The sequence below is a fragment of the Lolium perenne genome, chromosome 5 (assembly GCF_019359855.2).
Source record: "Lolium perenne isolate Kyuss_39 chromosome 5, Kyuss_2.0, whole genome shotgun sequence".
In the NCBI taxonomy this organism is placed as follows: domain Eukaryota; kingdom Viridiplantae; phylum Streptophyta; class Magnoliopsida; order Poales; family Poaceae; genus Lolium; species Lolium perenne.
Genome location: NC_067248.2, coordinates 170,919,518 through 170,936,078, shown reverse-complemented (window position 1 = coordinate 170,936,078; position 16,561 = coordinate 170,919,518). Strand labels below are relative to the sequence as shown.

At 43.6% G+C, this 16,561-nt stretch overlaps 1 protein-coding gene across 1 annotated transcript; it reads right to left on the bottom strand.

The window, feature by feature from the left end:
- Positions 1-7,553: 7,553 nt before the first annotated feature.
- On the bottom strand, positions 7,554-13,579 carry LOC127300602 (protein PHR1-LIKE 2). The gene is made up of 7 exons (XM_051330739.2): positions 13,347-13,579; positions 12,879-13,261; positions 11,445-11,521; positions 11,247-11,301; positions 9,160-9,229; positions 8,962-9,031; positions 7,554-8,138 (listed from the first exon to the last, which is right to left on the bottom strand). Exons 2-7 carry the CDS (start codon positions 13,054-13,056, stop codon positions 7,821-7,823), a joined length of 768 nt encoding a protein of 255 aa, XP_051186699.1. The 5' UTR covers positions 13,057-13,261; positions 13,347-13,579; the 3' UTR covers positions 7,554-7,820.
- Between the last annotated feature and the right edge of the window lie 2,982 nt (positions 13,580-16,561).

Sequence of the window (16,561 nt, the reverse complement as noted above, 5' to 3'; positions counted from 1 at the left end):
GAGCTAAACAAGCTACTCACGAGCTAGAGGTGAACTTTGGTCGTTTAGTTTGAACTCGGTTGACGATAAAAGTTGAAACTCGGCTCGACTCATCATATGTCGAGTTCGAGTCGAGGCGAGTCAAGTCGCTAGTTACTCGTTTAGCTCGTGTATTTCAAATTTTAATTTCAGGCCCACCGATGGTTAATTAAAAACTAGTTTATTTCTCTAAGCACATCTCCTAAGCATCTTGCATTGTATATATATCCTTAGGGCATGTACATTGCGAAGCTCTTGTAGAGGCGTTTAGAAAGTCAACCCATGTACATGCACAAGCGTCTGCCACTAGGGCCAATATTCTGTAGGTGATTCTCAAGCGCCAAACTCCTGTCATTGCATCCACAGTGAAAAAATAGTCGGGAACTCCTTGTTAACTGCCTAAACTGCTGGGATTACTTTTCTAGCGCCTCAGATCAAGCGCAACATTATACATGCCCTTAGCTATGCATGTGTCATGTCAATTAGGCCATGCATCTAGTGAAAATTCAGCCAGATTACACTAGTGAAGAGACTCTCAGTCCTCTTTTTACGTTGTGCGTTTCTTGAGCAAGGTATGTGGTGATGATCGAGGTTCGAGGATATCATGACAAGAATGGGTATGGATGATGCCCTCCAAGTTTTAAATGTTGTTATCATGCCACATTTACCTAACATGGCGGTCGGCCTATCTAATAAAATGGCCAACAACTAAAATGGAGTCAAGTTAAGTTTGAAATTTGTGGCGATATATTCTGGTAGAAACGTTAGAAAAAACGTTAAATGGTGTATTATGCGTCAAAAATGCACAATCGAGGATAAATGGTGGAATTCACTCTATTTTTTCTCTCAAGGAGACTAAATCCTGAAATTCCTTCCACAAAGACCCTTAGGTCCATAGGGAATTGTAAACAAGATAAATTTTGAAGCTTTACATTCTTTAGGAACTTTCCTGTAGAGCTTCTTTGATTTGTAGGATTTTAATCTATAGGGAATTTTTCTATTGTCTACTTTATATGTAATTCCATATGAAAAAAAAACTTAGGTACAATCTCATGGATTTTTTCCATGACAACTATGGCAACCCATTGACCTTCAAGAAAAATCACATGGTTTTCATGCAATGCTAGCAAACAATGTGTATTAAAAAAATCTTGTTTATAATTCCTCTAGGCTCCAACATGTCATAAAATCTCATTGCCAAGTTTTTCTTATTCATGCGTTTAAAATAATCCTTCGAACTAAAACATGCCAAGTGTTGTTCTACTCTAGATGACCACTTTTTTTGTGGGTGACCACAGGTTAATCTCTCACAACTTAAGGCTAAGGGATTGATTGTTGGCCACGGCCATGAGATGAACGTTCAGCGTACTCTATGGAATATGATTGTGATTGTGATTGAGAATGTTGTTTGAGTGTCGGGTGAAACCCTAGGATCACTACGCTGGTTCGGGTAGAAGTCGTGTGTTGACTTCATCTCCCTTCTTGAAGGTGATCCTTGTGTTCTCATTGATCCTTGGTCAAGGTGGTGTGGTGGTGGGGCGTTTTCGTTCTCCGTTCAAGGTGTGGAGTGACGGGCGTGATGGCTAATCCTTATTTCGTCGCGTCGTCGTTCTTCTCCATCGCTCGAGACTTGTATCTTATCTTTCTTGTTGGGCATGTGTGTTGCCTCAACAATTTAGTTCCTTGTCCGTGAACTCTCATGTATAGCCGTAATTTTTTTTCTAAAACAGGACGAAAGCGAATTTTAAGAGAGAGAGAGAGAAAGAGAATGTTGTCGAGGTTATCGTACCATCGATTAACGAAAGAACTAAAGCACAGTTCATCTGCTTTATCCAAATGAAGATGACCTAGCTCCTACTACCCCATCTCAAAACTTAAGGCTTATATTATTTCTTGAAAGTTAAACTATGTCAAGTTTGACAAAGTTTTTACCAAAAATCGTTAACATGCAAAATACAAAATCAATATCATTAAATAGATAATAAAATATATTTTTGAATGGTATCTACATAATATTATATTTATTAATAGATTGTTCTAAAATTTTAGTAAAAAATTACTTGGTTTGACTTTTCAAAAAAAAAACATAATCCTTATGCTTTGGGATGGAGGTAGTAGCTAGGATATATATACATATAGACATGTGTTGCGCGATACTGCAGGCAGCTAGCTAGCAGATACAAAAACAAAATGTTGACTTTACACAATCAAATCTGCGCAAAAAATGTTGACTTTACAAAAACAAAAGGTTGACTCTAGCTAGCAAGTATTTCTTTGTTTTAGCACTAACAGTCTGGTTGCATGAATGTAGATGCAATCGGATGCCTGCATGAACCGTGCGTGATTCATGATCCTGTATTCGTAATATCGTTGATACACGAGGTGTAGAGTGAACTTTGTACGCTGGTCATACGCTGCGGGTGGTACGCCCTAATTTCTACAAGCTCTCGACCGGCCTCTTGACCAATGGCCTGCAGCGCCGCTGCCCACGCGTCGGATTAGGTGAGCAGCGTCCACGTGGCGCGTCTGGACCCGTTCAAACGCATGAAAACGATAGGCTGTGCTATGGAATGGATGGACGCCCGCTCTCTTCAACGGTTCTGTTGATTTTGTATGATTCTCAAATGAAAAAGGATGCATTAATTTCAGTGGGGTAGTCTGGCCAGTGATGAATGCTCATCTTGTAGAGATCGACACCTGTGAAGTACTACTATAGCTTCACAAGCACAAGTAGTTTAAGAAAAAAAAATTGATCATAAATTTGCTCAACGAAACATGAATTATCTGTCACCATTGAATTCAGACATAGAATTTATATATTTTTGAGTAAATTTGTAGTTACACTTTTTTACTGTGTGTTGGTCTAATAAATCGGTATAGGGGAAGTACTAGAATTTATCGCCGAATTCTCGTCGAATATTATGCAACAAACGTAACCATGTATTCCGTCCGCCCAAAAATAAGTGAGTCAATTTTATTTAGATATATCAATGCATCCGAATCTAGATGAAGTTGAGTTACTTATTTTAGGACGGGGAGGTAATATATATCAAAGGCATTGTTAAGGCAGTCTATATAGACAGTTAACAGAATCATGAGTCATGACACATAAGAACCAAGGGTTGGCTTGGTGGATAGAGCTCAGGGTGTTGAGCCAGCACACCCGGATTTGAGTCGTAGCTGAAGCGCACTCGGACTAAACAGGGTATTACCCGTGTGAAAGATCGCCAAAGGTGTTTCATCTATCTAATGCTGTATAACTTAGCAAGGGATCCTTTCCCAGTAGAATCATGACACATTTTGTCAAAAGAAGACAGAGAATCGTGACAGATCAGCGTTTGGGTGGTGTGGAGAAGAAAATAGAAGCGGGGAGAATATAATCGGCTCTCCTTTTTGCACATGATCTTTGAGCAGGAGATAACTATGCTAGGTACCGTATGTTTGCCAAGGATGGAGAGGAGCCTCTTTAAGATAAGATCATGACTACATCAATCTCGAAAAACAAATCCTGGCTAACTGTAAACGAGCTGGTCGTTGTCAACAATAACCCAAAGGTTAGTTAATCAAAGAGTATTCTGGATTTTGGAGGCTTCCATTGCAGGAATCTTCAGAAGAATGCCCGGAATATTCCCCTCGCCTTGTCCTTGCACTCATCTCCCATGCCAAGAGTGGAGTTCAGCTGCGCATTAGGACATAGGTTTAAATATATAGATTAACGCGAATGTGATGGTCTACTTGTTTGATTGTACATATATGGCGTTGAGACAAGGTGGTATTGTTTACATTCTTGCCCGAACAATAAGATGAAGTATCTTATTTAGAGCATATCTAGCAGGCCCCTTATATTTCTGCCCCGTATCTCGTCGCTTTTTCGCCCCGTATAAAAAAAATGCTCGTAGATACACCGCTCCGTCTAGCAGATCCCGTATTTGACCCCGTATATTTGTAAATTTAAAACCCCGGGAAACTGGTTCATTCATAGTTTGTCGATCATACATAGGAATCGACATACTTACATACAAAATGCGCGATCATCGATCGCGACTTCTAGTCGGAGAGGTCGATGATGAACCCGTCGGCCTCCGCCTCCCGCGCCTCCGCCTCCTTCACGGCGGCGATGGCCGCCGCCCTATCTTCCTCCTCCGCCCTCTTCCTCTCGTCGGCGTCCTTGAGGGACTCTTCAATCGCCTTCAAGAAGGCGGGGTCCTGGTCCTCGTCTTCCTCCTCCTCCTCGCCGTCGAGCGGAGCACCTCCGCCGCTGGTGCTCCCGATGGTCGCCCTCCATGCCTCGGCCACCCGGCGTTGGCGCTCCCACTCGGCGCGCCACGCCTCGAACTTGGGGGCCGCTCATCGGTTTGAGCGGCGGGTCCTCGTGGTACCAGCGGCCGCCCCGCGTGAAGTCACGGAGCTTCGACGGGACGAACGCGCCGCCGTCGTACTTGCAGGCCGCGCGGCGGCTCCCGGCGGCGGATCTTTTGCATTGAAGCCGCCAGGCATCCTCCACGTTGTCTGGCGAGCGGGATCGCTTCGATCCGCTCGTCGGCGAGATGGTACTGCGGCGGCGGGAGTCCATGCCGAAGATGGGGTGGAATGCGGCGCGGGGGAGCGAGGAATTTCTCGCCGGAGCGGGATGGAGGAGGCGGCGGCGCACGGCGGAGCTAGGGTTGCGAGTGAGGGGTTAACCCCTCACTCGCACCTGCGCCCAGTATAAGTAGGGGGCGGCGGGTCCGATTTCCTGGGTCCCGTATTCCGCCGAAACGGGGCGGCCCGAATACGGGGCCTGCTAGACGGCCCAAACCGCGCCTGCCCCGTATCTCGCCGGAATTTTACGGGATGGGCGGGTTATAAGGGGCCTCTTAGACATGCTCTTACAAACCAACTCACCCATGCCACAACTCAAAATGTACACCTCCAGCCGGCCAAAAGAACTCACTAAAAAGTTTGCTTCGATGCAATGGCTTGATATTTGATAAGGGTCACAACGAAGCTTCACAATCACATCTTTGGGTGATACTATGCGGGTCTTTCTTTCTATTGAGCATTTTGACCTGTAGGCCTGAAATCCAAAAAGAAAAAATTGCTTCAGGCAGTTCATTTAAACTGTCAGAACTGCTTTTTGTGCAGAAACTCAATTCGGCTCCCGGGTGCGTATGATCCCTTTACCATAAAAACATAATTCCAAGTGTTAAAAAAATTTGACAAAAAAATTTACATGTACATCTCCATAATATATGTGTATTCTTCAAGTTTCACGAAAAAATGATATTTTTTGTGGTCTAAGCGAAAAAGAGAAAATTTATCTTGTGATAAATCTTTGTTTCACCACCGAATTTTGTCTTTTTTACACACGTCACATGACATGTCGATTTTTTATGAAACAACTTTGTAAGCGTGTAGCACATGAAGATGTACGTGCGAAATTTTTGTTTCAATTTTTTTAACATTTCAAAATGTGTCTAACATGTATTTCAAAATAAAGGGAGCATATGCTCCCATGTGCCAAAACATCACTCCCGCTTTTTGTGCAATTTCAAATAAAAATGTTATGTTCAGTCCAACCGCCACCGCATCGGCCCAAGAGGCAATACACTATGGCTGTCCACTTGGGCTTTATCAGATTCTCGTCCAGCTTCCACAATTCAGGTTCAGATCAACTGATCAAGTATTTCTCAAAAGAAAAAAGTATTTCTCAAAAAAAAAAAAGATCAACTGATCAAGCTCCTTTATCTTAGTTCTGCTTTAATCTTCCTCATTCAGAGCACAAAAGCAAGCAGTTGCATCCAACGCAGCACAGCTAATTTAGCACTATAACTTCTTATAAGAGCTTATGTCAACTGCATACTAGTATAAGAGCATGTCTAATGGAACCCTTAAACCCTTATAGCTATAAGGGTCGAGAATTGGCAAAATTGGAGGGGTTGGAGGTGTGAAAAACAGGAGGCATTTAGTGGAACCCTTAAACCCTTAAATTTTGAGGGTTGAGGCAAATAGTGGAACCCTCAAACCCTTATAATTTAAGGGTTTGAGGGTTCCACTATTTGCCTCAACCCTCAAACCCTCAAACTCTCATCACAATATCATTGCACATAAACACAAATATCATCACAATTCATCACAATTGTCTTCCAAACAAACTAGGAAATGAAGATTATACATTTGACATTGCCGCACTCCAACGAGCACATGAGGGCTTCATCAACTCCCACCGGCCTTGAAGCGACCGGAATGTACGAGGAGCGAACCCACCGGTCTTCGGCTTCATCTTGCAATAGGCGTCCTCTATACGTTGCCAATACCTTTTGCCGGTTTGGTCGGTACCGGTGCAAGCATCCATCCCCACCGAGGCCCAAGCCCGAACCAAGATGATATCCTCGGCCTCAGTATAGTTTGATGCCTTGCGACGGCCGCCGGCGGCGAAGGCCTCCACACCAATCTCGGTCAACTCTTCCTCCTCTTCTTCTCCTTCTCCCACCTCCTCCTCCTCACCATGCAAGTCATCACCAAACTCAAAGGGGTCGAGAGGAGGAGCCCCAATGTCTACCTCGGCATCTTGGAGAAGATCCATGTATAACGTCCCTTCGGGGATTTTCTCAAACACGTCGTGCACGACGGGCTCGGCGGTTGGAGGCGTCGGCGCGGCCTTCTTCCGGGAGACCACCTTCTTCCCGGACGTGGGTGGAGCCAACGCGCGCTTCGCGGCCGCGGCGTTCTTCGGCCCGCCCGCCGGCTTCTTAGAGCGACCAAGGGGCGCCGCGACGGGCCGGGCCGGGTGCGGCGACGGGCGCGGGTGACGGCGCGGCGACGGGCGCGGGTGACGGCGCGACGACGGCGGGGGTGGGAGCGACGAGGTGCTGCCCCGCGCGCTTCCGCTTCACGCCGACGTGGGTGGCCGCCACCGTGGCCGCCACCGCGCCGAGCTCGGGATGGCCGCGGGGCGGGGCGGGAGCTCGAGGTGGAGCGGGCGGAGGAGGGGGCGGCGCGGAGGCGGGCGCGCTTGACGTGGTGGCGAGGAGCCGCCGGACGCCGCGGAGGCCGTACCCGACGCGGGGGCGGGCTCCATGGCGGCGGAGGTGGGGGCGGGGAGGTCGAGGGTGGCCGCGGGGGTGGGGCGGGGAGCTCGAGGAGGCGCGACGGCGCGCCGGCGGCGAGGGAGGGCGCGGGCGGCGCGGGTCGCGGCTGGCGGCGGCGGCGCGGGTGGGGAGGGCGCGGCCCGGAGGAGGAGGTGGGAGATGGGGAAAATTTTCGCGCGCTCGCGCAGAACGTGTACAGGTTGTGGTAGGGGTTGGCCCCTCCAACCCTTACCTGTACAGGTCGGAGCACGGGTTGGGGCCTCGACCTCTAAATTTTTTTACAGATTTAGGGGTTTAGGGGTTCCACTAAATGGCATTTGGACCCTAAAATCTGTAAAAAAACGGTTGTATACAGATTTAGGGGTTCCATTAGACATGCTCTAACACTCCATAGCAACGTATAGGCCCTTTACTACTACACCCTGAAACATATAGGAATTGTCGTTGGAATGTGCAAAATGGATATGTGTTAACGATGTTAGAATCAGAATTTATGATAATAATAAAAACATGATAGTACCAATTAAGGCACCTGACTAGCACATTAGGCATTTTACATACAAACTTAGGTTGCTGATTCTGACTGATACAACCTTGCTTCGTTGCATGCACTAGCAAGAGAAACAAGTCAGTAAAAACAGATTGGCAGACCATTGTCGTTGCGGGATTTGACATGGCCACCGCGGAGAAGGAAGCCAGAGCTTTCATCCAGATTTTGTCGACAAACATAACTCAGCAGGAGGACTTGCGTTTGAACTCAGTTGATCTTTGGAGAAGCAGCTGGCCTTCGATGCCGGAGGGAGACGGCTTGCCTCCTGGGCTGTGCAGGTTGTTCGAGCTGACGGAGAGCTGGTGGAAGACAGAGGAGCTCAGCGCGTCTGTGGCAGTGCCACACATGAAACCGCCGGAGGATAGCTCCGGGAGATTGTTGTCGGAGACGCCGAAGCTACTCGAGGAAAACTGCTCGGTCACAATCTTGCATGCCTTCTCTAGCAGAGTGTTGATGTACGTCGTGTACGCATCCATCCTTATATCGACATGCTTCTGGACCTGATCACGGGAAAGAAAGGCAGTCAAGTTTCGTGTGATGAACAGAGCATTTGTTCTTTTATACTCATTCCTTGCCATAATGTAGTGCATATAATTTTTTTCAAAAGTCAAACTAGCTAATGTTCGATCATGTTTATTGAGAAAATTATCTGTATCTATAGTACAAAATAAATACCATATGAAAATATACATGATGATGAATCTATTGGTACTGATTTGGTATTCTAGATATTTTATTCTAAATACTTGGTCAAAATTTACCTCGTTTGACTTTTTTTTTTTTTTATACGCACTACACTTTGGCAAGGAGGGAGTACTAAAAGTATAGAAATAAGCAGGTATTACAAAATGTTAATGCGTACAAACGGATGATTTCAATATAATTGTTAAATGAATGTCCAACAACTACAAGCTCACAAATCATGGAAGGAGCTGCTCTTCTCAGTTTCTTTGGGGCCTCGGTTTTTATTTTTACAAAGCAATTGTTTAAGAAATTAGTCACAATACGCAAATAACTCCCCAAACATACTGCCTCTAGCATAAACCCCACAGAGTAGTGTTTTGTCAATGGTGAATACTCTCTGACTCTGCTGTTTTCTGTTAGAGTGATGGTCCTCTAAAATTTAACCACACGCAGCAGCAATATTAGATAAAGTGAGCACAGTGAGTACAAAAGAGTCAGACAAGTTAAGCCTGCGCAGGACTCCATATCCTCCGGACAATGTACCAACAAATTCCCGTCCAACCTTAAATGTGTAAAGATACTGAAGTTGATGAGTAAATCCTTCTTGTCTGACAGCACACAAGAAGCAGTCAAACTTACCTCCACTTGTTCATGCAGGCTTCGTTGCATTTCCATCTGTGCTCTCAGTGCTTCTTTAACTTCTTGACTTCTGCAGTGAGTAATTGTAACATGTAACTCAATCAAAGTAGATATCATAAATGTACTCATATTCTGTTAAAAAGGAAAGAAAGAGAAAATGGCATGCTGGCTGGACAAGGAGTAGCCCATGGAACTTACTCTTTTGCATCTTGAGTAGAAACTCTGGGAGACAGGCTCATTCCACCTTGACCATCTAGAAGATAGGACCCTGCAAATCGGGGAGACCGGGGAACCCAGACACAGCACAGAAGTCAGAAGGAAAAAATACACACATTTAACAGATATTTTTCAAGTATAAGAACACAGATGTTCATCCTAGATTAGTACTGAATTTTTTCATAAAATCATTGCAGAACTTCTGGTCCATAATTGCGTACAGTTTCTCACAAGATATGCACGGGGCTGTTTTTACTAAGTTACTCGTGATTGACAAGAGGAAATCATACAGTAAACTGCATTAGTCAATGTGTGTGCTACCAAGCAAGGCAGATGCATCATAAACTCGAAAGGATGCAACTAATGTTTGACACCTAGACAACTACTGGTCTCCTTTACTTATTCTTGCAATCTTGTCTGACACTTCCTTTTTATGTGTTCCGACATTTGTGACTATTAGAGCCAAGGACAGAGACATAGATGAAAATGAGAGAGACTGTAAGTTCATTAAACCTGACTTCTCTTTTCATTTTCATCCGTTAGAATTTGAACGGCCATATCTTCTTATCTAACTGTCTGATCTATATTTCTACAATATATTTGGTTTGAACCTTTGTGATCCATATGATCATATTAACAACATAAGACCCACCTTGCATATACTTTGACAGTGTAATGAGCATAATTAAGAAGCAACTATTAGCTAGTTGGGGCTACAACACTGGAGTACTTGCCAACAGATTTATACCACTAGCGCCTATGCATGTTACTTGCTCACAAAATTGCCCTGTTATATTTTGCGGCAAGCGTAGACTCAACAATACTAATAGTGGTCACTCAACATTGCTTGCTAGTGACTTTATATGTTATAATTTAGTAACACTTATGAAAGGTTTTCCCAGGAGAGCTTCGCAATGTGAACATGGTGATCAACAGAGTCAAGGATAAGATCGAGCATCGGCGCCATGTCACATATGAACCACTACAGGTTGCGCGAGCCTATGTGTGAGAGTTGAGCTTTAGGCGTTCCTGTTGTGTTGGCCTACGGCCAAACAACAACAACCAAGCCTTTCAGTCCCAAACAAGTTGGGGTAGGCTAGAGTTGAAACCCATAAGATCTCGAAGCCAAGTCATGGTTCCAGAACGTGGATAGCTAACTTCCACGCACCCCTATCCATGGCTAAATCTTTGTCGATATTCCAAACCTTGAGGTCTCTCTTAACGGACTCCTCACATGTCAAGTTTGGTCTACCACGACCCCTCTTAACATTCTCAGCATGCTTTATCCGTCCGCTATGCACTGGCGCTTCCGGAGGCCTCCGTTGGATATGTCCATACCATCAGCCAAAACTCTTATAAATTTACTTGCTTCTCCTTTTAATGAAAAGATGTGCAAATGCTTTTTGCATGTGCTTTAAAAAACAAGATGGGCAGCTGAGAGCTACATTACATAGAGGCATGAACCATCTCGTGGCTGCTTGCACAGAAAGACCAAAGCATTACCTATAGTGGAATAGATTTACTGACAGTTTGCCAGAATTTGGTAAAGAAAGCATAACTGCAACGGGAAAGTGCAACTGTAGGATATGTCCAGAACTGCTAGCTTAATTTCTAAGCATTTACATGTGATGATATCATGCTGCAATTAAGTGATAATGTAACCAAACATTGAAATTACTGCAGACTGAGCAAGATCAGATTCTAGGTTTGCTTTCCTCTTTAATTACACGTATGCAGATACAAAATATTAATGTGATTATCCAATTCAAAATAATGGTTGCCCAACTGGATTACCAGCGATGTGCGCACATGAAAAATATTGATCCTTTCAATGCATAACAACAATAATCAAACTTCCTGCTACAAACCTGCTACAGTTCATGCAAAATTGTGTGAAGGAAAAAAAAAAAAAGCACACCCACAGAGCGTAAAATGCTTCTCCCTGAAATCCCATATCTCAGTGATGTCAATAACATCAGTTCCCCTATAGTCCCACTAACATTCAAACCCTACACAATTCAGTTCCTGACATAAATAGCAAGATCTGTAGACTGCTTTGTATTACTTACCATCTTTAGATTGCTCCGGCGTCTCTTTGCCCGGTTGTTTTCCCATTCTGTATTTCTGGTGATGAGGACAAAAGAGAAAACACAAAATGACAAAGATGTTTTTAAGGCATCGTAAGAAAGATGTCACCTAATGCAGAGGCCAGGGGAGCCCTCCTTTTCGTAATTTCTTTAGTGCAATGGCAAGAAAATGTGAAGTACCTGAAGATGGCTCTTCAAGTGGAAAAGTGTGAGTCCCTTCACACCCATTGTCCTTAAGATAGTTTTCGGTGTTGCTTCTGCAAGAAAAATCATGCATTTAACACCTATATTCAGAAGTTTGAAAGATAGGTCGTAGCAAAGTTAGCATGTTGCACCAGTTAGTGCTCGCTCAGTGACATAACAAACATGTATGTAAAAGAAAGAAACCAAATTTTTGCTACTTCCACAAAACAACTTGCAACAGACACACAGGCGCAGACGCACACGCAAACGGCCATGGCCACAGACATGCCCTCGCACGCACGCGCTTGGTTCTTTGAATAGCTGCCACAACCAGCATGTAAAGCCATTAACCAAGCTTCTAGATATTCTGATGACCGACATATCATCAATATCGATGGTACCAAGACCAACTCAACATAAAATTTTCCATAAATGCACACATAACGGCCAATATGAATGATACGTTGACCAATAATTTAGTTGGTATACACTGATATGTAGTTGGCAGGGTTTTTCTAAAAACAATTGATTAGAAAATTTACAAATGTGCACCTTTAGGACATTATCAAATCAATCCATCGTTTGTGTAACAATGCATATATAATGTAGCCTTTTGCCATTACAATAAACCTATCATAAGCAAATGACTAACTAAATAAATGTGGATATTTGCCTTCCGAGTTCCGATACAACTACAAATGATCTGATATATCACCGATATCAAATATTCCAAAGCCAAATCGATATGAACCAATGTCCAATGTTTTGGGGCTTAACCATAACTGTCATTTTGTTCAGTAATGTGCTATGATGAGAAGCAACAAATATCACCATATCCCAGGACCAAAATCAGAACTGTAACCCCAGAATGTCGTCAATGAAACAAACCCTTGATTGCGCAGCAACTTCTTTGGATACCTAACAGGAATTATCGTCATTTCTCTCTGAAGAGCATAATCAACTTATGTGGTTCCTGCAGGGAACTGAAATCCAATATATCAACCAAAGTCGCCCTTTCACCTGAATCACCATGGAGACACATCTCTCCAAAGCCAGAAAGGACCACACGTTCCCCCTGAAAATCCGTCATGAGCAGAGCATGCTGGATGGTTCCCAGCTCCAAAGCATGCTAAATTTGCGTTTCTACTTCTTCCAGCAGCTCGCATTTCAGGGAAGTTTTGCTCCAAGTAACAAAACCCTCAAACTTTTCCTAAAATTTTAGCACAAAGATCCCAAATGGCTCAAATCCTTGTTCCGCAACCGGCAAGTGGACTCACATGCATGCCGCGCTCGAATCCTCGGTTGCATGAAGAGAAGCGCACCAACCAAGACCCACCCACCGAGCAAGCACGCATTGCCCTAACTCCAATGGCCAAGAATGGACAAAATGGGAAGGGGGAGAGAGAGGAAGGGCGGAGCAAAAAATCTCACTTTCTGCCCCGCCGAGCTGGGCGACGGCGTCGACGAAGCGCTCGTGGAGGTCGGCGGTCCAGCGGAGCCGGGGCTTGGGGTCCGCCGTGAGCACGAGGCTCGGCGCGCCGCCGGAGCGCGGCACCTCGCCGGGGCCAGGCCCGTCCGTGCGGTGGTGGATCAGGCCAGGGGGGAACATCTCCTCCTCCACTCCAGCCAAGAACAGAGGGAGGGAGAGAGAGAGAGGCCTTCTCCTTCGTCCCCAAAAGCGAAGTAGGATCCAACGGAAAGTCCCCCGGCTTTCCCTCCCCTGCCTGCTTCTTGCTTCACTTCTGCTGCTGCCTTTTCCACTGCCGCCAGTGATTTCTCTCTCTACCCTCCCAGTGGTTTGTGAAGACCTCCTCCTGCACATTAACGATTAACAAAACTTGTCAAAGCAGAGCTGCAATGTCATTTTCTACTGTTCACTGACTACCACATCCGACTTACTTCCAGTGTTAGCAAAAATATCTTGCTGATATGGTCCAGCAGCTACAAAGACAAATTCTTTCTTCAGTCTCAGATAGACACAATACCACTTCAAGTCTTCTACTGCTCGTTTATCACTGCCAGACTGCCAGGAGAAAAATGGATGACGAGTTCCTGGTGCTGGGGCAATGATTGGCGCATTGAATTTTCGTTCTATCTTTCAGCTTGGCGTCCGCCCTTTATCGACTATCTCGATCTGGTCTGTCTCTGCATGCGTGATTGTTTGGTGAGGGGCAAATTGGCAACTGGGTTTAGTTTATTTTCGGATTTCGTTTCCTTAAAGTAAAAGCTAGTGGCTGGATGGAAGCTAGCGGCAGCTCATGTGATTGAGGACCGACCGAACGGACCACTGGCTGCCTCTACTCCCTTTGTTTATTTTCCCACTTATGTACAATACAATCCAACTTTGCACTGGCCCGGCACATGCTCCTGTCTGTGTCCAGACGTCACGCGTGTTTCCCCACGTAGACATCGACCCCAAAAAATAAATACTGTAGCATATTATTACTACTAGCTCGAAGCAGTGGGTCAGTAACTCGTATACAAAAATCGAGTCTAGTCAACTCAAAAGTACCATTGTCTGCAGAGAAATATTACCGACTCAGGACATCTTAAGGCAGACTTGAGGGATGAGGATTTTGTGCACATGTGCTCTCTTCATTTTTGGATTTTTGAAGATTTTAGATTCTCATATTTCTCTGCTTTCAAAAATTATGACATTAAATATGTAGATAGATGTGTATACGAGGATTGGAATCAAAAAAGTCTCGTCAAAAAATACGTTATATTTTGGGAGATGCAAAAAAAACAAATTTCTGACAGTAAACTGACAAAATATACGTACTATTGTACTACTATTTATAGTCAGAAATTTTTCTTTTTTGTATTTTCCAAAATACAAAGTATTTTTTTAATATGACTTTTTTGACTACACTCCTCGTGTCTAAATATATCTACATATTTAATGTCATAATTTTTGAAAACATAAAAGAGCGAGGTTTTGAAAATTTTCAAAAATTCAAAAGTCCAAGGAGCATTTGTGCTCATGTGCACATGGTACTTTCCGAGACTTGAGTTCTTAATTGTAGTCAGTTTTTACCAACTTCTTAGTTTTTTCTCAGTTTTTCCTAAGCCCTTGTCTGAAACCCGCAGAAGGAGCTCAGACTGGAGGATTCCTGTTTAGTTAACCGTTCTGTGCTGACGTGTGGGAACGCGTTGTGTGGGGTCGCGTCGCGTGGGGCTGGTATAAAAGGACCGCGTGGGACAGGACGAAACCGCATTTGGTTGTACGTGAGCAGGAGCAGGGTTCTATCTCTTTCGACCCAAATTAGCATCCCTTTTTAAGAGCACATTTTTTCCTTCTCTCTGTAACAGTTCTCTCTATTTTCATCAAATTATTATCAAATCTAGAGAAACTTCTATTTCTGTCTTTTTCTTCAATGATTGTTGCCTTTTGGCCCTCGTTTTTTGGGGTCAGGTGAATAACATTTAAGAATACACTTGCGCGCGCCATATCTTCCCTGTCTCTACCACTTTGGTAGGCCGCGGTACCCGGGTCAATATCCATAGAATCCGGATCTTGGAATGATCCTAGCGAGCTAAGTTCAAAAAATGGCATAATAGCTCAGTCTCTTCGCCTTCCAGCGATAGAAAATCCATGAGTTCATAACCCCGAGTCTTGCTCGTTGGTTTTTACCCAGGCGCATAGCCCCTTTATCCTTGACCATCATCGCGTTTATCTTTATTAACCACGTCAAATCAACTATATGATAATAAATCTAGTAGCAAATCTAGAAGCTATGATAAATTCACAGCAGCATAATAAATCACGAAAACTAAGTATAATACATGAACTGCATACAACAGCTAAAAGCAGCCAATAACGATGTTAATGTTCACGACAAACTAAGCTGAAAATAATAGAAGACGCAATGTATGGCCAACATGAAGACTAAGCGCGGGATGAATGAATCTGTTTTTCATTCAGCATATATTTCTTCGTCGCTCCATTCCTGTATCTGAAAGAAATATTCATTGAACTTCTTCCGTCTGCAGTGTGCAGCCAATACATCCTACAAACGGTATGACCTTTGTTTATTTTTTAGACCGTAGTTTGCTAATCTATCCACACGTAGTGGCCAATCATCCCAGACCTTTATATCATCAAAGTACTCTATGATATAACCTGTAATACCCCAGGTATTGGGGTTACAAAAATAGAGGAAACAGATGTGTGCATTGCATTCATGCATAGAAAATCTGGGAAATTTTCGCGCTTTAAAGTAAAACAGTCACAGTAACTGAAGTTTCACTTGACCTTGGTGGAATCGAAGTAGCTCATCAAGTCAAGCGCTATAAACCTCAATGTGACTTTGATAAAACCTTGTTTTGGGTAGAGATGATTTGATCTAAGGGGTTAGATCAAATGGAACTAATAATCAACACAACAATACTTTACTCAATGATCAATTGCTTGATCTTATAAAAGATCATAACATGGAATTCCTTGCCATAACATATGAACCTACAATTAATTGGAAATCAAGTAACAATAATTGGATAAACTATTCTTCACTTATCTTCTCCATGTCTTAAACTAATCTATTCTCTTATCATAAACCCTATGATATCCATTCTACTTTAACCTTGGAAACAAGACAAGGATATTCAACTTAAGAAATATACATTCTTCTCTATTCCAAATAGTTTTACATCAAACCTAGAGAGGTGAGAGTTCTATTGTAATTATTAGAGAAGCAATGATAAAGCTTGAGGCAAACCTTGGATATAAATATCCATATGATCACAACATCATCTTCAAGAGAAACCCTAGGATATTATTCCAGACCATCCCTAGAGAGAGAACCCAATTATGTTAAACATAGATATTGATGATCACATCATTCTCTATGGAGCCTAAGCTTAGGTTAGCATTGAAGTCCTTTCCAAATGAGAGAGACCATTCATACCAACCCTAGTTCTACCTATTCATGAATAAAGGACAACCATTGAACCAAAGTATTAGGTTGTAAACCATTTCCATTTAGAGTGGTGAGATAACCTAATATCACATGGAATAATACGATATCCATGAATTGATAAAGTAAGGAGGAGATTAATTCAATCAAGATAGACAAGTGGAGTTTTAGACTAGATGCCTATTGAGATATTGAGAG

Excerpts from the sequence above, each read along its gene's own strand:
- LOC127300602 (XM_051330739.2), bottom strand. The coding sequence starts at position 13,056 with ATGTTCCCCCCTGGCCTGATCCACCACCGCACGGACGGGCCTGGCCCC. Across the intron at positions 11,522-12,878 it reads CCAGCTCGGCGGGGCAGAAA|AAGCAACACCGAAAACTATC; the intron begins GTGAGATTTTTT and ends TTTTTCTTGCAG. Across the intron at positions 8,139-8,961 it reads GCCTGCATGAACAAGTGGAG|GTCCAGAAGCATGTCGATAT; the intron begins GTAAGTTTGACT and ends TCCCGTGATCAG.